At 44.4% G+C, this 27687-nt stretch overlaps 1 protein-coding gene across 1 annotated transcript in view; it reads left to right on the top strand.

Moving 5' to 3' along the window:
• Positions 1–27687, top strand: part of LOC126209902 (hexosaminidase D-like) — a 121664-nt gene that overhangs the window by 32618 nt on the left and 61359 nt on the right. The window contains exon 4 of the mRNA XM_049939024.1: positions 5000–5103. Within this exon, the coding sequence (XP_049794981.1) occupies positions 5000–5103 (104 nt within the window). The remainder of the gene's footprint in view (positions 1–4999; positions 5104–27687) is intronic.

The raw sequence follows: 27687 nt of genomic DNA, 5'->3' as shown, positions 1-27687 counted from the left end.
TTGTGTCGAAGCTCGTTACAGTCGAGGAAACCGCAAACAAAACAGAAATCCATGGAGTGGCTCCACATCACATCTCCTCCGAAGAAAACGTTCGAAGCCGCACCCTCAGACGTACAGTCAAGGCGACGGACTTCTGGGACTCTTTGTCGACCGGCTGTTTAACACTAATCTCCACCTCCTCCTCCTCCCCCCTCCTTGGTGTTGCTAAGATCAACTCCAAATTGTATTGTGCTACCCTCAGCCAACTGAGGAAACGACTTCAGCGTGTCCGCCGCACCAAAAGTACAAACGAACTTCTACTTCTCCATGGCAACGCAAGGCCGCACCCAAGCCTATGCTCCCGAGAGGAGCTCACAAAACTTAATCGGACTGTTCCTCCTCTTTGAGCCTACAGCCCGGATCTCGCACCTTCCGACTTCCATCTGTTTGACCCAATGAAGGAAGCAGTAAATGGATGATGTGGAGGTCATTGATGCAGCAAGATGTTGGCTCCGACATCGAACATTGGAGTGGTACCACGCAAGTATACAGACCCCGCTAGTAAAGTAGCCCAAGGCCGTTGCAGTAAAGGGCGGTTATGTTGAAAAATAGGGTTCCGTAGTCAAGAGAGTGGTGAATAATGCGGTTTATTGGAAACCTCACTAAAAAACCTGTTTTCAGAGAAAAAAAGTGTTGCACTTACTTATTGAATACCTCTCTTGTAGAGAAGATGTTGTTGTTGGTATAATCAGTCCAAAGACTGGTTTGATGCAGCTCTCCATGCTACTCTATCCTGTGCAAGCTTCTTCATCTCCGAATAACTACTGCAACCTACATCCCTGTGAATCTCGTTACTGTATTCACCTCTTGATCTCCCTCTATGATTTTTACCCTCCATGCTTCCGTCCATTACTAAAATCGTGATCCCTTGATGCCTCAGAATGTGTCCTACCAACCGATCCCTTCTTCTAGTCGAGTTGTGCCACAAATTCTTCTTCTATCCAATTCTGTTCAGTACCTTCTCATTAGTTACGTGATCAACCCATGTAATCATCAGCACCACATTTCAAAAGCTTCCATTCTGTTCTTGTCAAAACTGTTAATCGTCCATGTTTCACTTCCATACTAGACTCTGTGGCCGAGCGGTTCTAGGCGCTTCAGTCTGCAACTGTGCGACCGTCACGGTTGCACGTTCGAATCCTGCCTCGGGCATGGATGTGTGTGATGTCCTTAGGTTAGTTAAGTTTAAGTAGTTCTAAGTTCTAGGGGACTTATGACCTCAGTAGTTAAGTCCCATAGTGCTCAGGGCCAGTTGAACCATACTGGGCTACACTCCATACAAATACTTTCAGGAAGGACTTCCTGACACTTAAATCTATACTCGATGTAAATACATTTCTTTTCTTAAGAAACGCTTTCCTGGCCATCACCAGTTTACATGTTATATCCTCTCTGCTTCAACCATCACCAGTTATTTTGCTTCCCAAATAGCAAAACTCATCTACTCCTTTAAGTGTCTCGTTCCCTAATCTATTTCCCTCAGCATCACCTGATTTAATTCGACCACATTCCAATAACCTCGTTTTGCTTTTGTTGGTGTTTATCTTATATCCTCCTCTCAAGACACTGTCAATTGCGTTCAGCTGCTCTTCCAAGCCCTTTGCTGTCCCTCATAGAATTTCAATGTTATCGGCAAACCTCAAGGTTTTTATTTCTTCTCCCTGGATTTTAATTCCTAAACCAAAATTTTCTTTTGTTTTCTTTACCACTTCCTCAATTTAGAGATTGGATAACGTCGGGAATAGGCTACCATTCTGTCTCACTCCCTTCTCAACCACTGCTTCCCTTTCGTGCCTCACGATTCTTATAACTGCCATTTGGTTTTTGTATAAATTGTAGATAGCCTTTCTCTTCTTGTATTTTACCCCTGCCACCTTTAAAATCTGAAAGAGAGTATTCCAGTCAACGTTGTGAAAAGCTTTCTGTAATCTACAAATGCTATAAGCGTGCGTTTATCTTTCCTTAAACAATCTTCTATGAGAAGTCGTAGAGTCAGTTTTGCCTCACGTGTTCCCACGTTTCTCCGGAATCCAAACCGATCTTCCTCGAGGTCAGCTTTTACCAGTTTTCCCATTCTTCTGTAAAGGACTGGTATTATTATTTTGCAACTGTGACTTATTAAACTGACAGTTAGATAATTTTCACACCTGGCAGCACATGTACAGTCGTGGACAAAACAAGTGAGACCCTCGCCTTTTCGTTATGCTGATCCGCACAGCTTTAAAGTCTGCTACACAGCATAACAGGCAAGGTGACGAAGTGCTGCCAACACACTATGCAAAGGCTTGAAATTGACAAACTATCTGAACTTTGTCAGACTGTTTTCAATCATGTGTATGACTATATTAATGCTGATTAGTGTGTTAAAGACAATACGTAAATATAAGATATAAATGAAAGAAGAAAAGCTAATTAGTATGAACTGTACTAATAAAAATGAATTTCAGCTTATAGAGATAACACAACTGTTTTAGTAAGACAAAGTACCTCAGATCGTTACGAATTAGCAAAATATTATGCGTATTCGGTTGCGAAACGGTCTGTGTCAACGATCAGACTGGATTACCGTTGCTGACCTACGATGAAAGTGTGCAAATTTAGCAATGCGTGAAGATTCATAACGAAATTCAGTTAAAAATCATTCAGTGCCACACGTAAGTCAATTCAATTATTGACAGAAGCGGAAAAAGTAATCAGTAAGAAGTATGAAATTCTACAAGAGCTTCATATTTACATCCACTGGGCGCCGGTACAGAATAACGTATTTGGGGCGCGAGAATTTCTTAAAATTTTTTTACTGCTAGTCTATCTGCCTCCATCGAGATTAGAACCGAAAACAAACCAGTAGAAAATACCTTTCGCTACGCAAGCACACAACCCAGGCAAACAGCCCTCCAGACTTGTATAAGCCGGCAATTTCGCAATGAAAGTGGCAAAATGATCTGCAGTATCTGTTGCATAGAGCTTTCTGGACGCAAAAACCTTTATGTCACCGCTTATGTGTCAATTATTCGGGATGTATATCGAAATAACGAAATACTGTTATTAGCGAGTAAATTTAGTAGGATAATTCTCCACCATCCCAGGAAATAAACGGCTACATAGCTGCCAAACGTATTCTACAATGTTTCGAATTCTCCATTAGACTCGCCACAGCCAGAAAACAATTATTAGCCGAAGTGTTTCTTAAGCGACCTAGCAAAAAAAAAAAAAAAAATGGCTCTGAGCACTATGGGACTCAACATCTTAGGTCATAAGTCCCCTAGAACTGAGAACTACTTAAACCTAACTAACCTAAGAACATCACACACACCCATGCCCGAGGCAGGATTCGAACCTGCGACCGTAGCAGCCCCGCGGTTCCGGACTGCAGCGCCAGAACCGCACGGCCACCGCGGCCGGCAAGCTACCTAGCAATGGGAACACTCGCACTTCTAAAACGCGGTGGCATTAATACTGGGATCTGAATTACCAAGTGTATAGGCAAATGGATTTTATTTGCATTCCTGTAAACGTGATTTGGATCGACAACATAGCTATGAGTAATATCCTGATGTATCGACTGTAACTAGAACATTTGAATAAAGAGTAGGGGGAATTATTTATGCGGCCCTCATCTTCAGTAACTGACGTAGCTATTTTCGTTGTTAGGATTTCGTCACCTAATCCGGTAAAAATGGAACCCTACTAGACTCACTTTCTTGATCGTCTATCTGTCTACCCCGCCCTTAAAACCCGTTTTGCTAATTCGTAACGCTCTGGGGTACTTTGTCTTACTAAAACAGTTATGTTATCTCGATATGCTGAAATTCATTTTTATTAGTACAGTTAGTATCTTATATTTACGTGTTGTGTTTAAGGGGGGTAGGACGACAAACGGGCCGACTTGGAGCAGGAGAGGCATCACAGGACATTTTACTTTCCAGTGTCTATACTTTTACAAATAAATTCATAAAACTTTGTCAGCATCACCAGGAAGGATTCAGGATTCACACTCATTGCAGTGGAAGTTTGAAAACATAACAAAATAATTTTTTTACATGTGAAATTTCATCATTTTTTCACTTACTAATGGCTGCATTTGTTGCTATAGGTACACTTTTCTTCATCAGTTAGAGAGATTCTTCGATGAATTTTGCACAGCATACATACCATACTTACAGGTGTATGAAACTCTAGAATTTATTTAATTTATGAAGAAGCGAATGATCTGTTGTATTTTAAACTTCATGTTTAGAAAAAAACACAAATTTTGTAGTTCATTACCTCAATTTTTATCACAGTTTTTAGTATATTTGGAAAATTCTAGAGTTTCATACACCTTTAAGTATGGTTTGTATGCTGTACAAAATTCATCGAACCATCTCTCTTACTTATGAAGAAAAGTGTACCTATAGCAACAAATACTGCCATTAGTAAGTGAAAAAAATGATGAAATTTCACACGTAAAAAAAAAATTACTTCGTTATGTTTTCGAACTTCCACTGCTATGAGTGTGAATTCTGAATCCTTCCTGGTCATGCTTACAAAGTTTTTGAATTTATTTGTAAAAGTATAGACAGTTGAAATTAAAATGTCCTGTGGTGCCCCTAATGCTCCAAGTCGTCCCGTTTGACGTCCTACCCCCCCCCCCCCCTTAACACATTAATCAGCATTAATATAGTCATACACATGATTGAAAACAAAGTTCGGATGGTTTGTCAATTTCACGCCTGTGCATAGTATGTTGGTAGCACTTCGTCTCCTTCCCTGTTATCCTGCGTAGCAGAATTTAAAGCTGCGCGGATCAGCATAACGAAAAGGCGAGGGTCTCGCTCGTTTTGTCCACGACTGTACATAAGGTAGTGCGATATCATAAATCGTGACGTTCCCAAAATTTTTGGGAACGTCAAATGTTTGTAGGCGCCGTGCGACGTTTTGGGACTTAACTGTTTCATTTTTCCACTGGTATGTTTCTCAGGTGCTGGAGCTACACCCGCACTCTCGCTACATCCACATCGGCTGCGACGAGGTGTTCCACCTGGGCACGTGCTCCCGCTGCCGCAGCCAGCGACTCGAGGACTGGTGAGTGGGACAGGCCTTAGAGCCATCAGTGAGGTACTGTGTCTGGCAACTCTGCAGAGCGTGCAGGGAGTAGGGACTGCTATAGAACTTGCAAAATTTATTCAAAATGTAGTGCGTGCTTTTTTTCCAAACACTTTAAGTAACCTCTCCCGTTTACACTATGTGATCGAAAGTATCCGGACACCTAGCTCAAATTGTCTTGCAGGCTCGACGTGCCTTCCATCGGTAATGATGGAATTCAATATGGCGTTGGTCCACCCTTAGCCTTCATGACAGCTTCCATTCTCGCAGGCATACGTTCTATCAGGTGCTGGAAGGTTTCTTGGGGAATAACAGCCCATCTTCACGCAGTGCTGCACTGACGAGAGATATCGATGTAGACCGGTGAGGCCTGGCACGAAGTCGGCGTTCTAAAACATCTCACAGGTGATCTATAGGATTCAGGTCAGGACTCTGTGCAGGCCAGTCCATTACAGGGATGTTATTGTCTACATCTACATCTACATCTACATTTATACTCCGCAAGCCACCCAACGGTGTGTGGCGGAGGGCACTGTCATTACTTCCCTCTCCTGTTCCAGTCCCGTATGGTTCGCGGGAAGAACGACTACCGGAAAGCCTCCGCGCGCGCTCGAATCTCTCTAATTTTACATTCGTGATCTCCTCAGGAGGTATAAGTAGGGGGAAGCAATATATTCGATACCTCATCCAGAAACGCACCCTCTCGAAACCTGGACAGCAAGCTTCACCGCGATGCAGAGCGCCTTTCTTGCAGAGTCTGCCACTTGAGTTTGCTAAACATCTCCGTAACGCTATCACGCTTACCTAATAACCCTGTGACGAAACGCGCCGCTCTTCTTTGGATCTTCTCTATCTCCTCCGTCAACCCGACCTGGTAGGGATCCAACACTGATGAGCAATACTCAAGTATAGTTCGAACGAGTGTTTTGTAAGCCAGCTCCTTTGCTGATGGACTACATTTTCTAAGGACTCTCCCAATGAATCTCAACCTGGCACCCGCCTTACCAAAAATTAATTTTATATGATAATTCCACTTCAAATCGTTCGTGTAACCACACCGCCAAAGGCCGTGAATTATGAACAGGTGCTCGATCGTGTTGAAAGATGCAGTCGCCATCCCCGAATTGTATTCTACAGTAGGAAACAAGAGGGTGCTTAAAACATCTCAATGTAGGGTTGTGCTGTGGTAGTGCCACGAAAAACACGACCACTCCATAACACCGCCACCTCCGAATTTTGCTGTTGGCACTACACACACTCTCACATGACGTTCACCGGGCATTCGCCAAACCCACACCGTGCCATAGGATTGCTAAATTGTGTACCGCGTTTCGTCATTCCACACAACGTTTTTCCACTGTTCAATCGTCCAATGTTTACGCTCCTTGCACCAAGCTAGGCGTCTTTTGGCATTTACATGCGTGATGCGTGGCTTATGAGCAGCCGCTCGACCACGAAATCCAAGTTTTCTCACCTCTCACCTAACTTTATATTAAAAATGAAGAAATTCAAAAATGGTTCAAATGGCTCTGAGCACTATGGGACTTAACATCTGAGGTCATCAGTCCCCTAGAACTTAGAACTACTTAAACCTAACTAACCTAAGGACATCACACACAGCCATGCCCGAGGCAGGATTCGAACCTGCGACCGTAGCAGTCGCGCGGTTCCGGACTGAGCGCCTTAACCGCGAGACCACCGCGGCCGGCTGAAGAAATTCCTCCAGCTGTATTTAAGGTGTCGATTTTATTTTGGCAACTAGTTTTAACGTTGTAACGTCATCTTCAGGCCCATACACTTGTTGACATCAACTGCGTGCGGCTGACACTAGAAGTCAGTGGTGAGATACGGACGTGCTCCGTGAGGAATGTGGTAGTTAGTTCTCACGGAGCACGTCCGTATCTCACCACTGACTTCTAGTGTCAGCCGCACGCAGTTGATGTCAACAAGTGTATGGGCCTGAAGATGACGTTGTTACAACGTTATAACTAGTTGCCAAAATAAAATCGACACCTTAAATACAGCTGGAGGAATTTCTTCATTTTTAATATAAATTTATACCAGCTGACGTCCCACTGTCCTCCATTTCAACTATGGATGTACGAAGATCCCGCCTAACTGTCAGTACCTGCAGTGGATCCTGATGCAGTTTGGAATTCCTGTCTGATGGTCTGGCTAGATGTCTGCCTATTGCACATTACGACGCTCTTCAACTGTTCGCAGTTTCTGTGAGTAACAGACGCTGTCGGCCTGTACGCGTTTCTGCTGTACGTGTCCCTTCACGTTTCCACTTCACTATCACATCGGAAACATTGGACCTAGAGATGTTTAGGTGTGTGAAAATCTCGCGCACAGACGTATGACACAAGTGACACCCAATCACCTGACCACGTTCGAAGTCCGTGAGTTCCGCGGAACGCCCCACGATGTCTGATGACTACTGAGGTCGCTGATATGGAGTACCTGGCAGTAAGTGGCTGCACAATGCACCTAATATGAAAAACGTATGTTTTTGGTGGTGTCCAGATACTTTTGATCACATAGTGTATTTTCATTCAGCAGAACAATCGTTTCATGGGATGTGTGACACGTCATGCTATCTCGTTTAAACCATAAATCGTCATTTTCACTAATAAGAGGGAAAACAAATCAGAAAGCATGTTTCGGTAACGGTCGCCTATCACAGTGACGGCAGCTCGCTCATAATTTCCAAAAAAGTCCGATCTGTCCTTCTTCTCAGAATCCGCACCACACTGCCGTGCGTTGTGGATGCATCTCATCTTCCACAGTCACTAGCGGATTTCCGTTACCCCAATTTTTGAAATTCTTCTTATTTACGTACCCACTGAGGTGGAAGTACGACTCATCTGAGAAAATTATTCTTTTTGTGAAGTTCTTGTCGAGCCAAGACGCCCTGAGCAAATCGATGTCTATTTACATGATCTACAGGCTTCAACTCTTGTGTAAGTTGAATATTGTATGCATACATTTTCAGATCTTTTGAAATGATTTCATGCAGTGAACTTGGTGATAAAGTCAATTATTGAGAATTTTTAACATGTACTTCCAACGCAGCGTCGGCGGCTAACCGACCGCTCTCCACGAAGTGGGGCCGGGGCTGTTCCTCAGCTAAGGAACGTAGCTTGACATGGTACCACGGTAGTTCAGCTTTTTATATTTGACCGTGCGTTATTCTGGCGTGTATTAGTTTATTTTATACTTCTGAACAAGGCTAGATTAGCTGAAACAGTCTAGATTACTCTAGCTGAAGAAGGCTAGATTAGCTGAAACCTGGGTAAAGATGAGTAACTTTTCGCAACTGAGGCGAATCTTTGACGTATCAATTGTTGAGGTTGTCGGCAAAAGGATTTTTTGGGGCTTACAGTCACATTGTCACGCACAACATCAATGTTTTCTTGTGTTCGAACAGAACGAGATGGTCCTGTTTCCTTAACGTTTGAAACAGAACCCGTGGGCCGGCCGGAGTGGCCGAGCGGTTCCAGGCTCTACAGTCTGGAACCGCACGGCCACTAGGGTCGCAGGTTCGAATCCTGCCTCGGGCATGGATGTGTGTGATGTCCTTAGGTTATTTAGGCTTAAGTAGTTCTAAGTTCTAGGGAACTGATGACCTCAGAAGTTAAGTCCCATAGTGGAGCCATTTGAACCATTTTAGAACCCGTGGTCTCAAACTTCCGGATCAATTGCCGAACTGATGATTCGGTTGGAACAGCATTACGTCCGAGTGCACACACTGATCACGAACGATTGCCGTGGGACTTTCACTGTTTTTGTAATGACTTTTTATCACTTGGGTACGTTGCTCAGTCCTCATCTGCTCCATGACGAAAATAAACATCAAACAACAATACTCGCCACAGAAAAGCCGTCAGACTACTAATGGGAAGGATCGCAGATAACAAACATGAAGAAAACCACGGCTTCCAGCCGTCATATGACAAAATGGCGCAATACTCAAATTCATAATTAGTATAGTTACCATTTAAAACTGGTTAAAATATCATGGAAATGGAAGAGGAAGTAGATGAAAATGAGAAGGAAGATACGATACTGCGAGACGAATTTGACAGCGCTCAGTCGTAACAGGGCACACGTACCTGAAGAAATTCCGTAAGAGTAAGTCAGTTCCTTTGGAGCACATACCGCGATAAAACCATTCTGCATGCTTTGCAAGGGACGAGACACTTTCAGAAAGAAAGTATACTAGATTTTTATACTTTTTATAGAAAAAATATATTTGAAAAAATAAAAGAAATACAGGATATTGTTGACAGATTTGTTGACTATTTTTCCATATAATTGCCATCTCTTTCAATCCATGTGACGAGCCGTGGCACAACTTTCTTTACGCCCTCGTCGAAGAATTCCTCTCCTCCACTTCGGAACCTCTCCTGCACCTGCTCGTAGGTTGAAAATTAATTCCACTAGTGTGTGCCCTCAGGGAGGTGAGAGCGTGATAATCTGATGGCGGCCAGTCAGGCGAATAAGGGTGGTGGTTCAAAACATCCCTGCCAGATGAGTCCAAGTGCACCTTGGTTGTGTGAGAACGAACGTTATCGTGCAGCAAGCACGCGCCTCTTGTTACCACTTCCCTTTTGTCCTGAACGCTCTTTTCGCGTTTTTTGGGACCTCACGATATCGTTGTGCGTCGATTGTCTCTTCCTGAGGCATAAATTCCACCAAAATTATGCCTTTTCGGTCCCAAATCACTGAGGATTGTTTTTACCAGAATTTGCGGTTTTGAGATTTTTGGCAGATGAGGAATTGGTGTGATGCAACTGTGACCGCTGACTTTCTGTCTGAGGCGTGTAATGAGCCAGCCACGTTACTCTCCAGTCACAACAGAGTTCAGAAAATCCTTTACCTTCCAGTTGAAGTCAGCCAAGAAGCTCGCAGGCGCAACTGACACCATTTTTCCTGTGTTGCTCTGCCATCTGTTTTGGGATCCATCTGGCGCACGGTTTCCGGTATCCCAGCGTTGCTGTGAGTGTCTCCTACAAGAGAGTTGTGGAGAGTTGTGGAAAGATCGCAGAAATTTCATCCACTGTTCAAAATGGTTCAAATGGCTCTGAGCACTATGGGATTTAACATCTGAGGTCATCAGTCCCCTAGAACTTAGAACTACTTAAACCTAACTAACCTAAGGACATCACACACATCCATGCCCGAGGCAGGATACGAACTGGCGGCCGTAGCAGCAGCGCGGTTCCGGACTGAAGCGCCTAGAACCACTCGGACACAGACGCCGGCTCATCCACTGTTCATCGGCGGTCTTCAAGAACAGTACCCTCAACTTTTTACATCAACTCGTCAGTGAAATTTGAAGGTCTTCCCCTCCTCTATCCATCGTGAACCTTTGTTCTGCCTTCAGTTAGCTCCTTCTACCACTGAAACACACATTCTGTTTATAACATCTTCGCTGCAAACCGTTTTGATTCGTGAAAAGATTTCGGTAAGTGTTATTCCTTCCGCAAGTAGGGAGCGGTTCACAGCAAGTGGCTCGCATTTGGCAGCATTTCTTACCGACCTTTCTCACGCAGTTGGACGCCACAACGTTAGATGACGTACTACTGTGTTCGCTCTTGTTAGGTGATCCCCCTCTACCTCTCAGTGTTGACAACACTCAAAAAACAAAAACCACGGCCCGTTATGGTCACAGTATACTTATTTTGTGAACATGCGTCATATATGAAACAGGCGAGGTATTCCCCGATTTAAAGAAAAATATATTAAGTCCATTCCAAAGAAGACAGGTGCTGACATCTGTAAATATTACAATATATCAAAATATCCACGGGTGTGCTGCCGGTCTATAGTGTCCAACGGGCACAATATTTCGGCGATCATACATGTCGCCATCATCAGGTGAACTGACGGACTGAGCTCCTGTGCCGATTTTGTTAAACGCCTTGATAGCTTCACGTTGGGTGAGTCAGATATCATGGTGAGTTTTGACGTCGTTTCCTTGTTTACGAGGGTACCCCTGCGAGAGTCACTAGAATTGATTAGTCAGAAGTTTGACGAGAAGACCACTGAACTTTTTAGGCATGTCTTGACTTCCACGTATTTTCTTTTTAATGGAGAATACTACGAACAAACGGAGGGAGTCGCCATGGGTAGCCCACTCTCACCGGTGGTAGCGAATTTGTACATGGAGAACTTCGAGGAGGAAGCCCTGTCGTCATCCGCATGGAAACCTAATTGCTTTTTCCGTTACGTGGACGACACGTTCGTCATCTGGCCACATGGTATGGATAAACTCCTTGACTTCCGTACACATCTAAACTCCATACACCCCAACATTAAAAATTCACTATGGAGACTGAAACGGAGGGTAAATTACCTTTCCTCGACGTCTTGGTCAAGAGAAGGGCTGACGGCACCCTAGGTCATGGGGTGTATCGGAAGACTACGCACACTGATCTGTATTTGCACGCAGACAGCTGCCACCACCCTTCACAGAGGAATGGGGTACTTAAAACTCTAGTACATAGGGCGCGCACTATCTCTGACGCAGAGAGTCTACCCCAGGAATTGGAACATCTGAGAACTGTATTTCGAAAAAATGGGTACTCAGAGTGGCAGATTCAACGTGCTCTCCGCCCAACCACTGCAGCACAACCTGTTGAGATGGATGAGATCACGAGGGAGGAGGTAGGCACTGCATTTATTCCATACACACGCGCACTCTCGGGGAAAATCGCCCGCATTCTGAAGAAACACCGGGTCGGAACTGTGTTTTGTCCTCCAAATAAAACTCGTGCACTGGTGGGGAGCGCCAAAGATGACCTCGGTCTGAGGAAGGCCGGCGTGTACCAGATTCCGTGTCAATGTGGCAAGTCGTATATTGGTCAGACGATGCGTACCGTCGAGGATCGATGCCGTGAACACCAGAGGCACACTCGACTGATGTATCCGAGCAAGTCGGCGGTCGCTGAACATTGTTTGTCGGAAAATCACGCCATGGAGTATGACCGCACGAGGATTCTGGTACAGACGTCGAGATACTGGGACAGCGTTGTTAGAGAGGCCATCGAAATTCGCACTAATGACGACCTCATAAACCGTGACTGTGGCTATAATCTTAGCAAGGCTTGGGAACCAGCGATCGGGCTAATCAAGAGTAAATCGAGCAAACGTATAGTTGTGACGACCACGGCGGACAGAGCCATCACAGCGACGTCATCTCAGACGCCGTCGCAATCTGTTCCACCGCGCGACCGTGGCGCGGGGCGCGGACGGCGGAGGGAGTGCGCCGCGGGCGGAGGGTATTTAATAGGCCGCCGCCGCGACCGAACCCAGTTCCCTCTGAGCAGCCATAGCGTACGGATCTCCGTGCCGGCACGTTCACAGGAGTTCAGTCCGTTAGTTCACCTGATGATGGCGACATGTATGATCGCCGATATATTGTGCCCGTTGGACACTATAGACCGGCAGCACACCCGTGGATATTTTGATTATCAAATACGCCGGGAGAAACTCAAGAATCACATTACAATATATCAGTTTAAGAAGTCACCGATGCAAAATACGAAAGCGATTTATATACAAAGGTATTTTACGATTGTTGGAAGCAGACCTTAATTGTCAATTCGGGGCACGTGCGAGGCCGTACTGACCCAGTGACTTATCTTATAAGATAGTGCGAATGAAGGCATTTGTGAATTAGAGAAATGTTTTGAGTACCTTGACTGGAGTATACTAATATTGTCAATATGAAGAGCCAAAGAAACTGGTACACGTGCCTAATACCGTGCACACGTTCCGCAACACGACGTGGCATGTACTAGACTAATGTCTGAAGCAGTGCTGGAGGGAACTGAAACCATTAATTCTGTAGGGCTGTCCGTAAGAGTACGAGGGCATGGAGATCTCTTCTGAGCAGCACGTTGCAAGGCATCCCAGATATACTCCATAATGTTCATGTCTGGGGATTATGGTGGCCAGAGGAAGTGTTTAAACTCAGAAGAGTGTTCCTCGAGCCCCTCTGTAACAATTCTGGACGTGTGGCTGTCACATTGTCCGACTGTAATTTGCCCACGTTCGTCGGAATGCACAGTGGACATGAATGGATACAGGTGATCAGACTGGATGGTTACGTACGTGTCACCTGTCAGAGTCGTATCTAGACGTTCAGGGGTCCCATACCACTCCAACTGCACACGCCCCACAACATTACAGAGCCTCCATCGGCTTGAACGGTCCCCTGCTGACATGCAGGGTCCGTGGATTCATAAGGTTGTCTCCATGCCCGTACACGTCCATTCCCTCGATACAATTTGAAACGAGACTCATGCGACCAGGCAGCATGTTTTCAGTCATCAACAGTCCATTCTCGGTGTTGACGGGCCCAGGCGAGGCGTAAAGCTTTGTGTCGTGCAGTCATCAGGGCTACACGTGTGGGCCTCTGGCTCCTGTATCCCGTATAGATAATGTTTGGTTGAATGGTTCGCACGCCGACACTTGTTGATCGCCCAGCATTGCCGTCTGCAGCAATTTACCGAAGGGTTGAACTTCTGTCAGGTTGAACGATTCTCTTCAATCGTCATTGGTCCCTATCTTGCAGGATCTTTTTCCGGCCGCAGCGCCGTCAGAAATGTGATGTTTTACCACATTCCTGATATTCACAGTAAACTCGTGAAATGGTTTTGTGCGGGAAAATCCCCACTTCATCGCTACCTCGGAGAAAAATGGTTCAAATGGTTCTGAGCACTATGGGTCATCAGTCCCCTAGAACTTAGAACTACTTAAACCTAACTAACCTGAGGACATCACACACATCCATGTCCGAGACAGGATTCCAACCCGCGACCGTAGTGGTCACGCGGTTCCAGACTGAAGCGCCTAGAACCGCTCGGCCACACCGGCCGGCGCTACCTCGGAGATGCTGAGTCCCATCGCTCGTGCGCCGACTGTAACACCACGTTCCAACTCACTTAAATCTTGATAACCTGCCATTGTAGCAGCAGTTACCTATCTGACAACTGCGCCAGACACTTGTTTTATATATGCGTTGCCGACTGCAGCGCCGTATTCTGCCTGTTAACATATCTCTCTGTTTGAATACACATGCCAATAGTATTTTCTTTGGGGCTTCAGTGTGTGTGAGCAACAGTCAAATGAAAGTCAAATATCCGCCACAACGCGACAATGGAATGCTTCCATTCAAAAGTAATCATCACACGCCTCTAAGATAGTTGTCGCACTGGGCCTGTGGCCTGTGGCCTGTGGCCGTGTAGCGAGCGGCCGAGGAATGCAGGCCACGTCTGCTACACAGCTGTCCGAAGGGTAGTCCACACGAAGGCGCTAGCCGCACGACACTACGACAGCTGGACGAGTTCGCCCACAACCAAGGCCATAACACAGCAATAGTGTATAGCTGTGATGTGCCACTGTGCCGTTCCCCTACCAGAATGGCGACAGTACCGAGGCGTAACAACAGTGGGGGCAACTGTCGCGCGGAATGTGTGCTATGGCGTGTATTCTGTTTTAATTTCACTGTCCCTTATACAACCTGTATACAAATCCGACTGTAGTTATAAGAAAAAAATGGCTCTGAGCATTATGGGACGTATCATCTAAGGTCATCAGTCTCCTAGTACTTAGAACTACTTAAACCCAACTAACCTAACGACATCACACACTGAGCTGTGGTAAATATTGCTGTTTCGAAGAGCGCGCCGCACCGCGTAGTGTGAAGCAGTCGCCCTCCGTTTGTGGCGGTGGCGCCGCTGTGGCAATCGCAGCTTTGGTGTCTCCCTCTCGTGGGAAAGAGGAAAGGTTGCCTTTTCACGTGCATTTAAGGGGCGCTATGAGCTTGCCAGTCGGTCAGTCTGGGTCTGTCTCTCGTCCGCATTTGTTAGGCAGTTAGTATCTGTCTGCCGTTCGGAGTGCTAGTATGTCTGTCGTTCGGATCAACCTTTAAAGCCGGCAAAATGAGTCTTTCCTCTCCGCCAGAAAGAGAACTCAGCAAGTGGTCACCCGGTCGGGGTTTAGTTCCTGCATCTGAGTCTGCGCGTTAGGCCGCCAGCCTGCTCGAGTTGCTCGGGCAACGGTCATTGGCGGTTGGATCGATCGGTTGGTCGGTCGCGCACTGAGACACGAGATGACTAGTCCGCCTTGAGCATCGGCGCATGTGAGGTTCCCACGTGAGTCCAGTTGGCCGCGGCGTATAGCGAGGGGTAGTGGCTTCGTGGTTGACACGACAGCAACAGAAGTGAAACCACGACATCGGGCTGGCCGGGGCGAGATGCGACGCAGTGAGTCGGGAGATCGGCACGCCTTCCTGCGTCCGTTGAAGCGGCTGGCAGCGGACGGTTCGGGAGAGCGATTTGGGGGTGCTGCGCCAGGAAATCGCAGTTTATTAGAAGTTAAGTGATTGGAGGTATGTTGTTTCATTTACTTGTTAAATTCTACTTGTTTTCTTGGTGAGGTCACCAGTCGCATTGTTTTGGAGTCGTCCCACCATTCTTCTCCGTTTGCCCATCCGCGGGAAGGTGGTTATTTGTGAATTGGGTGGTCCGTTTTCCCTTGTGGAATTGGGGAGGTTTAGAGCAATCTGCGGTTCGGGTTGTTTAGTAACCCCCCACCCGTCAATCTGCAATACGTTAATAGCTGCCTCTGTCATGTTTGTCGGATTCGGTATTAACGAATTTATTGCTTAAAGGCCGAATTCTTGAAATATGTTTTTATCTTGCCTATCATCTTGCGAGGTGGTATATGTGTAATGTAGAGCATGTTGTATATTTTATGTAAGTCTGCATTTTATGGGTTTTATTTAAATAGTCCTTTTAGGTTATAAGGTTGCTACGTTTCCACCGTAAGAGTCCTTAAAAAAATTTCACTTTCGGTGGAAAATAATTTGAGTGTTGTTCCATTTCCATCCCTCTTACGGTGCACATAGATTACGTGTTTGTGTGAGTTGTTAAAAATTTTTAAGTTTAAAGTAATCTGGTGTGTTGCAGATTTGCACGAGTGTACTTTTTCAGGGTTGTTGTGAGCGGTCATGACTACGACCGTGTTGAAAGGGAGCAGGCAAGCTTCTCATCCCGAAGGCTCATACTGTTGATATTATTGTTTCTGCCTCTAAATAAAATTGTAACTTGATATTTCGAGGGTGCTTTTCTGCTTATAATTTTAAATCTGTTTTTGAAAAAGCTTTTAGGAATAAAATTCACATTTGTTAAAAGTAATTTCGTTTCCATCAGTTACTTCCCGGCAACTACTTCCACGATCGCCTAGTGTGATTAACTGTGTTAATGTTCTTGATGAATCGCCAGTAAATGAAGTAAATTCTTGAAGAAAAGATTTTGAAAGTAAATTTACGGTTCACACACATCCATGCCCGAGGCAGGATTCGAACCTGCGACCGTAGTGCAGCGCGGTTCCATACTAAAGCGCCTAGAACCGCTCGGCCACACCGGCCGGCTGCAGTTATAAGAGTCGAAGTCGAAGGACAGGAAAGGGAAGCAGTGGTTTAGAAGGGAGTGAGACAGAGTTGTACAGAATTAAGCGGCTCCGGTTACCAGTGAGTGATAAGTTCAGCGATACCAGTGCCTGATAGCTCTCATACTAGTTTATTTGTCTGTTAATTCGGCAGCAAACCAACACCGACAATAATAGTTCAGGTATAAGTGCGACCTGGCAAGCTGAAGATGAAGAGATGGAGGAAGTATATGTAGGTAATGAGCGGGTTATTCAGCACGTAAAGGTTGACTATAAACTGATAGCATAGGGCAGTGTAATGGGGATGTGGGAGAAGAAGTACAAGAAAGGGTCTTTGTAGAAGAAATGAAAGAGGAGTAAGATTGAGATGAGCAATAAATTTCAGCTAGTAACAGCGAATACTCCGTTCAGGAACCACGAGACGAGGAAGTATACTTGGAAAAGCCAGGGAGATAAGGCAAGATTGCAGTTGGATTACATCATGGTCAGGCAGAGATTCCGAAATCAGATAATGGATTGTAAGGCGCACCCGTAAGCAGATAATAGACTCAGATCACAATTTAGGGATATGAAGAGTAGGCTGTAGTGTAAGAGAGGAATCAATGTGCAAACAAGTGGAAGCCAAAGTACGATGGAAGGAAGTGTTACGCCTGAAGTTCTGTGAGGCTATAGATACCGCGATAATGAATAGCACAGTAGACAGTTCCGTTGAAGAGGAATGGATGTCTTTAAAAAGAGCAAACGAAGACGTTGGAGAGAAAAACATAGGTTCAAGGAAGATAACTGCGAATAAACCACGGGTAACAGAAGAAATACTTCAGCTGATCGACGTCAGAAGGAAGTACAAAAATGTTCAAGAGAATTCAGGAATTCATAACGACCGCTGGTATGAATGCTGTGTATCGGCTATAGTCAACTAACATTCTCTTTGCGGTCTTTGGATCTAGTAATCCGGTGATTCCTATATTCCTCATTGGCGCTCGGTCGTTAAACTTTCTAGTTCGGCTTTTACAAGTTATTTCGCGTCTACGTACAAGAGTATGTTAGTTCGGGTTCAAAGTCGCCGTGACGTTCTGCAATGACACAAATAGATCTGTGAACATTCGTGCTGCCCTTCTTTGTTCAACTGTTTGGTACAGGTACCACACAGTTCAACAATGCTGCTGCATGGGTCGCACGTGTAAGCATTATGCTTAATACAGTCATTAAATTTTGCCAGTGTACTACCAACGAATGGAAATCTGCCACCTGTGCAATGTGCTGCGAATACATAGAAAGAAAGATCCTTTATCATTTAGCTACAATATAGTAGGTCAGCAACTGGAAACTGTTAATTCCATAAATTATCTGCGAGTAGGCATTAGGAGCGATTTAAAATGGAATGACCATATAAAATTAATCGTCGGTAAAGCAGATGCCAGACTGAGATACATTGGAAGCATCCTAAGGAAATGCAATCCGTAAACAAAGGATGTAGGTTACAGTACACTTGTTCGCCCACTGCTTGAGTATTGCTGACCGATGTGGGATCCGTACCAGATGGGGTTGATAGGAGAGATAGAGAAGATCCAACGGAGAGCAGCGCGCTTCGTTACAGGATCATTTAGTAATCGCGAAAGCGTTACGGACATGATAGATAACTCCAGTGGAAGACTCTGCAGGAGAGACGCTCAGTAGCTCGGTACGAGCTTTTGTTGAAGTTTCGAGAACATACCTTCACCGAGGAGTCAAGCAGTATATTGCTCCCTCCTACGTATATCTCGCGAAGAGACCATGAGGATAAAATCAGATTAGAGCCCACACAGAGGCATACCGACAATCTTTCTTTCCACGAACAATAGGAGACTGGAATAGATGGGAGAACCGATAGAGGTACTCAAAGTACCCTCCACCACACACCGTCAGGTGGCTTGCGGAGTATGAATGTAGATGTAGATGTAAATGCTTTCCTTGCGATTGATGTTACAAGAAAATGTTCAAATGTGTGTGAGTTCAGACTCATATAGATTCATATTCAATAATTTTACGGTGATTATTAGTTCTTAAAGTAAGAGGCATTGTAGACATTTTATTTATTTTATTTATTCAAATGTCAAGTTCCGTAGGACCAAATTGAGGAGCAAATCTCCAAGGTCATGGAACGTGTCAGTACATGAACTTACAACATAAAAAGTAATAGCAGATAAAAATAAATGTTCATGAACCTGAAAGAAAATCAGTCAATAAGTTTAAGCAAACGCTATCAGCAATACAATGAGAATCATCTTAATTTTTCCAGGAACTCCTCGACAGAATAGAAGGAGTGACCCATGAGGAAACTCTTCAGTTTCGATTTGAAAGCGCGTGGATTACTGCTAAGATTTTTGAATTCGAGTGGCAGCTTATTGAAAATGGATGCAGCAGTATACTGCACACCTTTTTGCACAAGAGTTAAGGAAGTCCGATCCAAATGGAGGTCTGATTTCTGCCGAGTATTAACCGAGGGAAAGCTGCTTATTGTTGGAAATAAACTAATAATGGTAACAAGAAACGACAATAAGGAATATACATATTGAGAAGCCAATGTCAAAATACCCAGACTCGTGAAAAGAGGTCGACAAGAGGTTCGTGAACTCACACTACTTATTGCCCGAACCGCTCGTTTCTGAGCCAAAAATATCCTTCTAGAATGGGAAGAGTTACCCTAAAACATAATACCATACGACATAAGTGAATGAAAATAACCAAAGTAGAAAATAAGCAAAGTAGACTAATTTACGTGTCGAAATATCACTCACTTTCGATACCGTTCGAATAGTGAAAATGGCAGTATTAAGTCTTTGAACAAGATCCTGAACGTGGGCTTTCCACGACAGCTTACTATCTATTTGAACACCTAGGAATTTGAACTGTTCAGTTTCACTAATCATATGTCCGTTCTGTGAGATTAAAACGTCAGGTTTTGTTGAATTGTGTGTTAGGAACTGTAAAAACTGAGTCTTACTGTGATTTAACGTCAGTTTATTTTCTACAAGCCATGAACTGAGGTCATATACTGCTCTACTTGAAACCGAGTCAATGTTGCACATAACATCCTTTACTACCAAGCTAGTGTCATCAGCAAACAGAAATATTTTAGAGTTACCCATAATACTAGAGGGCATATCATTTATATAAATAAGGAACAGGAGCGGCATCAACACTGATCCCTGGGGCACCCTCCACTTGACAGTACGCCACATCACAGATGTTTTCAACATTGTGAATAATGACCTTTTGCTGCCTGTTGCTAAAGTAAGAGGTGAACCAATTGTGAGCTACTCCCCTTATTCCGTAATGGTCCAACTTCTGGAGCAATACTGTGCGATCAACACAGTCAAATGCCTTGGCATAAAATACGAAGCTCCAATGTCTCTGTTATACACTTCAGATACGTACGATAGGCAATAATGTCTCTATCATAATGTCTCTATCATAAAACGCCTCTAGTCCTTCAACTTCAGACACTTTGTCTCCTGGGTACCGTACAATTGCTACAGTCACCCATCCATTGCCAACTCTATTGGTTTCATTATTTTGTAGAGTGAAATTAAGCACTCCTCCACAAAAAACAGAAGGGCCGTGCAAGAACACCTGCTCATTAGTATGATTTACTTTCATGTTGATGTTATCTACAGCTTTGTAAACTGTCTGGCGTGTGCGCCTCCTCATACTGTAGTAGCGCGGCATCTCTGTGTGTACGTGCTGCTGCTCGGCGAATGACTCCTTGTGACAAACGTTACTCGTGCAGCTGCGTTATCAAACCCCCACTCCGGCGCAGGAAGCGATAAGGAGAAACTCGCCTCAGCGCGCGTGACCTTGAGCGCGAGGTCATCGGTCCGTAGACTTACACACCATTTAAACTAACTTATGCTAAGAACAACACACACACCCGTGCCCGAAGGAGGACTCGAACCTCCGGCGGAAGGGGCCCCGCAGTCCGTGACATGGCGCCTCAAACCGCACGGCCACTCCTCGCGACTGATTGATGTTACGTGATCATTCAAATTCATATCCCCACAAATTGTGTGTTACACCCATTATTAGTAGACATTCTAGATCTTTGTTAATGCAATTGTGCTCTTGGAGCACAATGATTTTTTTGTGAAGCGTACGATTTTCCTTTTCTGTACATTCTAACAACCCTACCACAACAAAGGTCAAAATTGTAATAACGATTGTGGTGTTGCTCACGCTGCTAAATACTGCATTATCGGGCAACAAGTCATATTATGTGGCAGGTGTCATTAGAGCACAGTTAATAGTCATTTCACGTAATAATGAAAAAACTAGGCACTCATCGTTTTGTGTTTCCCACGCAGGTCTCGTCGTAAAATCATGGCTCTAGGTGGTTATGATTCCAAGCTCGGATGCAAAGAGGCCTAGGTTTTATCCTGCTATATTCAAAAGTTTTGTAGATGCGCTTCACAAACCATTCTTGAAGATAACACTTTTGCTGGACAATGGTGATGTAAAAAAATAATCAGCACTCCGAAATTAAGTTACACTTCCTTTTATTTGCTTTTATTGCAATATAACGTAACACACAAAACATCACTTCACAATACAAAACATACTTGAAAACATCTTCCTCACATGTTATAAGCTGACTACGTTATACATCTTTCCAACATGACGTCCAAGACTTGACTTTCTCAAGGTCCGACTCTAACAAGTTAACAACTAACTAACTATCCGCTTACGCGCCCAAAAATCAGAGTTACAAGTACGTCAAAGGTCATAGTGACAAAAGAAAGAATACACATAAGAATAATATCATTGCAATATAAACATATCGATGTATCACAAATGAAATCAAATCTGAATGTTGTCTCAGAAATATGTTAAGTAGTTAACAGAAAGACAGTAGAATGTAGCCGGTATCGAGAGGTTCAGGTGAGGTGCCGTAATGGTTGCGTAATTCAAGTACCATTACAACATTTAAAGCAAGTTAGCAGTGTTCAACCATTTCGAAGTCTTATCAAGATCTAACTAGATATTTGTAAAGATTTCATTCACATAGTTTTTCACTAAACTTAACTGTGTTCTGCAGAATGTCTGAAGACTGTGTTAATATTGTCTACGAGGTCATTACCATACTGATGAGCCAAAACGCTTTGTCCACCTAATAGCTTATTTGTCTGTCCTTGGGAAAAAACACATCACTGATTCTGCGGATCAAGAATCCGACAGATTGTTCGTAGGTTTGTCAGTCTCTGGAACAAAATACTCCAGTGATTCTGTGTATCAGGATCCGACAGTTTGTTGGTGGGTTTGTGGAGGTATGTGTCATTAGATGTCTACGCAAAGGTAATGTACTTCGCGTAAATAACGGGACGCCGATTTGCGTATCCAGTGAAGACGCACAATAGCGAACAGGAGTTAACATCAGGCGAATTTGTTCACCGAGGCATCAACGAGAGTTCTCTACAGTGCTACCCAAACCACTGTAGCACGATTCTGGCTCCGAGACACGGAAAACTGATGAGAGATTACATCACCGTCGGGGAAGACATCAAGCGTGAAGGGATGCAGTTGTCAGCGTGTCTCTGATTACTACCACATGTCTCCCTTAGCATAATACCAGCCTGCGTCCGCATTGTTACTTTGTGCCAGGAAGGGCTCTCAAAAAGGGAAGTGTCCGGGCGTCTCAGACTGAATCAAAGTGATGTTGTTCGGACACGGAGTAGATACAGAGAGACAGGAACTGTCGATGACATGATTCGATCAGGCCGCCCAAGGGCTACTACAGCAGTGGGGGACCGCTACTTACGGATTAAGGCTCGGAGGAACCCTGACAGCAATGCCACCATGTTGAATAATGCTTTTCGTGCAGCCACAGGACGTCTTGTTACGACTCAAACTGTGCGCAATAGGCTGGATGATGCGGAACTTCGTTCCCGATGTCCATGGCGAGGTCCAAGTTTACAACCACGACACCATGCAGCACGTTCAGATGGGCCCAACAATATGCGAAATGAACCGCTCAGGATTGGCAGCACATTCTCTTCACGGATGAGTGTCGCATATGCCTTCAACCAGACAGTCCTCGGCGACGTGTTTGGAGGCAACCCGATCAGGCTGAACGCCTTAGACACACTGTCCAGCGGGTGCAGCAAGGTGGAGGTTTCGTGCTGTTCTGGGGTCGCATTATGTGACAGTTCCTCTCTGTATCTTCTCCATGTCCTAACAACATAGCTTTGGTTCACTGCGAGACAACTGTACACTCCCCTCTTTGAGAGCCCTTCCTGGCACAAAGTAGCAATGCGGATGCGATCGAACCGCGGTATTGGCCGTCTAGGCATGGGTGAACTACAGACAACACGAGCCGTGTACCTTTTGGCGGGTTTAGTGACATCTCTGAACAGTCAAAAGGGCTGTGTCTGTGATACAATATCCACAGTCAACGTCTATCTTCAGAAGTTCTGGCAACTGGGGTGATGAAAAATCTCTTTTTGATGTGTGTATTAACCGACAGAAAATCATTGAATAAAACAGAAATAATATCTGGCATTCCTCAAGGAAGTATTATAGGTCCTCTGCTGCTCCTCATGTATATAATCCATTTGGGAGACAATCAGAGCAGCCCTCGATTGTTGCAGATGATGCTGTCGTTTACCATCTAGCAAAGTCATCATAGGATGATAACAACAGCAGAGTGATGTAGATATCTGTATGTCGCGAAAAATGGAATTTAGGATGAATAATGAAAACTTCGCTGTCCAGTCACGTCAGAAGCATGAATATCCACCTTTTGCAGTGTGGACTGCTGCGAGACGTGTAGAAACAGTCAGTGTGGTTTTGGAGCCGTGCTGACTCCAGTGCCGTGCTCAGCTGTCCTAGGTTTCTCCGTTGGGGATCCATGGCATGCACAACCCAATCGGGGTGATCTCGCAGATTCCCGACTGAGTTGAAATCTAGTGCGTATGGTGTCCAAGGGAGCATGGTGAACTCGTACTGGTGCTCTAAGAACCACGCACGTACACAACGAGCTGTGTGACACGTTGCATTGTCCTGCTGGTAGCTGCTATCATGTCGGAGAAAGAAAAACTGCATTTAAGGGTGGACATGGTCCCGAAGGATAGAGGCATACTTCTGCTGATCCACTGTGTCTTTCGGAATGACGAGATCACCTAGGGAACGACACAAAAACATTCCCCAGAGCATGATGCTCTCTCCTCTGGCCTGAAGCTATTCGGGGAGGGCATTACACTCCAATGGCCGTGTGTCTAATGGAGCGTAAAACGTATTCATATGGAGAGTTATTCTATTTTTCGCGACATACAGATATGTTATCTACATCAATCTGCTGTTGTTATCATCCGATGATGACTTTGCTAGAAGGTAAACGACAGCATCATCTGCGACAATCGAGGGCTGCTCTGATTGTCTCCCAAATGGATTATATACATGAGGAGCAGCAGAGGACCTATAATACTTCCTTGAGGAATGCCAGATATTACATTATGGAAGAGCAGTTGAACGGAATGGACAGTGTCTTGAAAGGAGGATATAAGATGGACATCAACAAAAGCAAAACGAGGATAATGGAATGTAGTCAAATTCAATCGGGTGATGCTGAGGGAATTAGATTAGGAAATGAGACACTTAAAGTAGTAAAGGAGTTTTGCTATTTAGGTAGTAAAATAACTGATGATGGTCGAAGTAGAGAGGATATAAAATGTAGACTGGCAATGGGAAGGAAAGCGTTTCTGAAGAAGAGAAATTTGTTAACAACGAGTATAGATTTAAGTGTCAGGAAGTCGTTTCTGAAAGTATTTGTATGGAGCGTAGCCATGTATGGAAGTGAAACATGGACGATAAATAGTTTGGACAAGAAGAGAATAGAAGCTTTCGAAATGTGGTGCTACAGAAGAATGCTGAAGATTAGATGGGTAGATCACATAACTAATGAGGAGGTATTGAACAGAATTGGGGAGGAGAGGAGTTTGTGGCACAACTTGGCAAAAAGAAGGGGCCGGTTGGTAGGACATGTTTTGAGGCATCAAGGGATCACAAAGTTAGCACTGGAGGACAGCGTGGAGGGTAAAAATCGTAGAGGGAGACCAAGAGATGAATACACTAAGCAGATTCAGAAGGATGTAGGTTGCAGTAGGTACTGGGAGATGAAGAAGCTTGCACAGGATAGAGTAGCATGGAGGCTGCATCAAACCAGTCTCAGGACTGAAGACCACCACAACAACAACAACAATGGAGAGTCCACTTGTCGCTTCTCAGTGGACATCCAATTGAAGTATTGTGTATATTCCAGCGTTATGTACATCGTGTATTATATTTTGTATATTCCCGTACAGGTCAGACGTTTTACTTGAATGCATGCACGCCCAAAGGAACTTCGCTTCGTAATCAGAATATCACAGGCACTGCAATATCGTATTTCTCTGCAGATACCGGGCAAGCGATTTTTAAGTATAACGTCTGACCTGTGCGGGAACACACATAATGGCTGTACGAGTCCAGGTCGTAGACGCCTGGTTAACAACATATGAAGTTTGGGTCTGGACGTGAGTCGCGCACGGATAGCCAAACGGTAAGGCGACCGCTCGCGTTAAGCGCGAAATCCGGGTTCGAATCCCGATCCGGCACAAATTTTCACTGTCGTTCCATTCTACAGCTGATGGTTGTCATTATTCGCAACTGTGAATACGTTTAAGGATATCTTAAGTTGTCCTGATAAATTAAGTTCGTAATGCGTTTAATAGGTAAGTGTGATTTGGTGAATTACTCGTCAACTTGAGACTAAGAAGGATTTAGATAGTGACATAATAATTTGCTAGTTAAGATACCCGCGGTTTTCCGATTGTGTGCGTGGTAATGATTTGCAGGGAATCCTATTTCGTGTTCTTCTTCCATTTTTTTCCGTCCTCGCTTCATATATTAGGTTTTTAAGCCTGATCCGTATCCATATATTGTTAGGTATTTCCCTGTTTCCCCTCCAATGTGATTTATAATCTAAAGTTATTTTGGTAAGTATCCTATTGTCGGTCCTTTGTGTGTGTTTATACTACCTGTAGCGATATTTTTTTTTTTTAGTGTAACGAAAACTTCGGTTTTATTCGTATTTTCATAACCAAACAAAGAGTGAGAAATGAACACATGAGGTACCAGGCTGACGAGCGTCAGGTTTAGCTTCGCAAAAAGTCATTTAAATGCTTGAGAGTAATCAGTGTAATTAACATATGATGCATCTTTGAGTTATACTGAAAATTATGTAATGTAAATAAAGTGCCGATTGGTTCAAATGGTTCAAATGGCTCTGAGCACTATGGGACTTAACTTCTGAGGTCATCAGTCCCCTAGAACTTGACTTAGTTGACTTAATTCCTTTGGCCCCTATGGGGGCATAGGGCATCCAGGAGAACTCGCCATCCGTCTGTCTTTTGCCATTTGCCTCAATTCTGCCCAGGTCTTACCAACTCTTTTTGCTTCCCCTTCCACTGTCCTCTTCCATGTGCCCCTTGGTCTTCCTCTCTTCCTTGTTCCCTGGGGATTCCATTCCAATGCTTTTTTCTCGATGGCTCCATCTGGTTTTCTCAAGGTGTGCCCCAACCAGCCCCAGTTTCTCTCTCGTATCTGGTCTTCTATAGGTATCTGGTTTGTTATTCGCCAGAGCTCCTCATTACATATTTTTTCTGGCCACCAGATATTCATGATGCGTCGAAGACATCTATTTATGAAACTTTGTAACTGGGTTGTTATCTTTTTATCCATTTTACAGCTCTCACTGGCGTACAGAAGGACAGCCTTCACATTTGTATTAAAAATACGGATTTTTGTTTTGTATGTGATATTTCTATTTTTCCATATTGGATACAGTTGTATGAAGGCAGCATTTGCCTTTTTAATGCGGTTTTTCACGTCATCTCCAGCTCCACCACCTTCCGCCACTATACTACCCACATACAGGAATGAGTTGACAGTCTCCACTCGCTGCTCACCTATTAACAGGGGCACCTCCATGTTCCCTGAATTTACTCTCATTTCCTTTGTTTTGCCTGTATTTATCTTGAGGCCAGCAGTCTCTGCTTCTTCTTTCAGCAGGTTTAATTTAGCTTGCAGATCAGTCAGCCTTGGAGCTAATAAAACTATGTCGTCTGCAAAATCCAAATCCTCCAGACGTTCGTGGATCCCCCACTGGATTCCTCGTCTCGTGCCTGCTGTGACTCTTCTCATAACAGAGTCTAGAATGAGTAGAAAAAGTGTTGGTGACAAAATGCAACGCTTCCGGACTCCAGTTGTTACTTTTATGGGCCCTGTCATATTTCCCTTGTGGAGTACGCAGCATTCGTAGCCATCATATAGATCTTTCATGATGTTTAAGATCTTCTGTGGTATGCCATACTTCCGCAACATCTGCCAGAGCACTTTATGTTTCACAGAATCGAAGGCCTTTTGAAAATCAATGAATGCCAGGTACATGGATGCTTGGAATTCTTTGCTTTGCTCTAAAATGATTCTAAGAGTGTTAATAAGATCAACACAACTGCGTTGCGCCCTAAAACTGGACTGTTCTTTACGCAGTCGCTTTTCAAGGGATTCTTTAATTCTGTTTAAAATAATTCTGGTGAGGACCTTACTGGGCACTGACAACAATGTAATACCACGCCAGTTGTTACAGTCTGACAAATTTCCCTTTTTTGGGAGCTTTACCACCAAGCCATTTTTCCACTCCTTTGGAGATTTCTCTTCAAGCCAAATATGCTTCAGCAAAGGATGGAGGATTTTAACAGTACTTTCAGTATCGGCTTTTAAGAGCTCTGGTGCTATGTTGTCTAGGCCTGGAGCCTTTGTATTTTTTTAGTGTTTTCAAGGCAATCCTAATTTCGTCCATTGTGGGGCACTACAAATTTATATCTTGATCTTCTTCGACTTCCTCTGGAACATCTCTTACCTGTTCCTCTTGGTTGTCTTCACAATTTAACAGTTCCCTGAAGTGCTCCTCCCGTCTCTGTAGCTGTGCCTGTTGAGCTGTAAGCGTCACACCATTCTTGTTCTTAACTTGTCCTTCATGTCTGAAGTTCTTCATTGACAACCGTTTGGTAATGTTGTAGAGCTCTTTCA

Source organism: Schistocerca nitens, chromosome 10 (assembly GCF_023898315.1).
Source record: "Schistocerca nitens isolate TAMUIC-IGC-003100 chromosome 10, iqSchNite1.1, whole genome shotgun sequence".
Taxonomy (NCBI): Eukaryota; Metazoa; Arthropoda; class Insecta; order Orthoptera; family Acrididae; genus Schistocerca; species Schistocerca nitens.
Note: the sequence above shows the minus strand (reverse complement) of the source record. Positions and strands in the feature narration are given on the sequence as shown.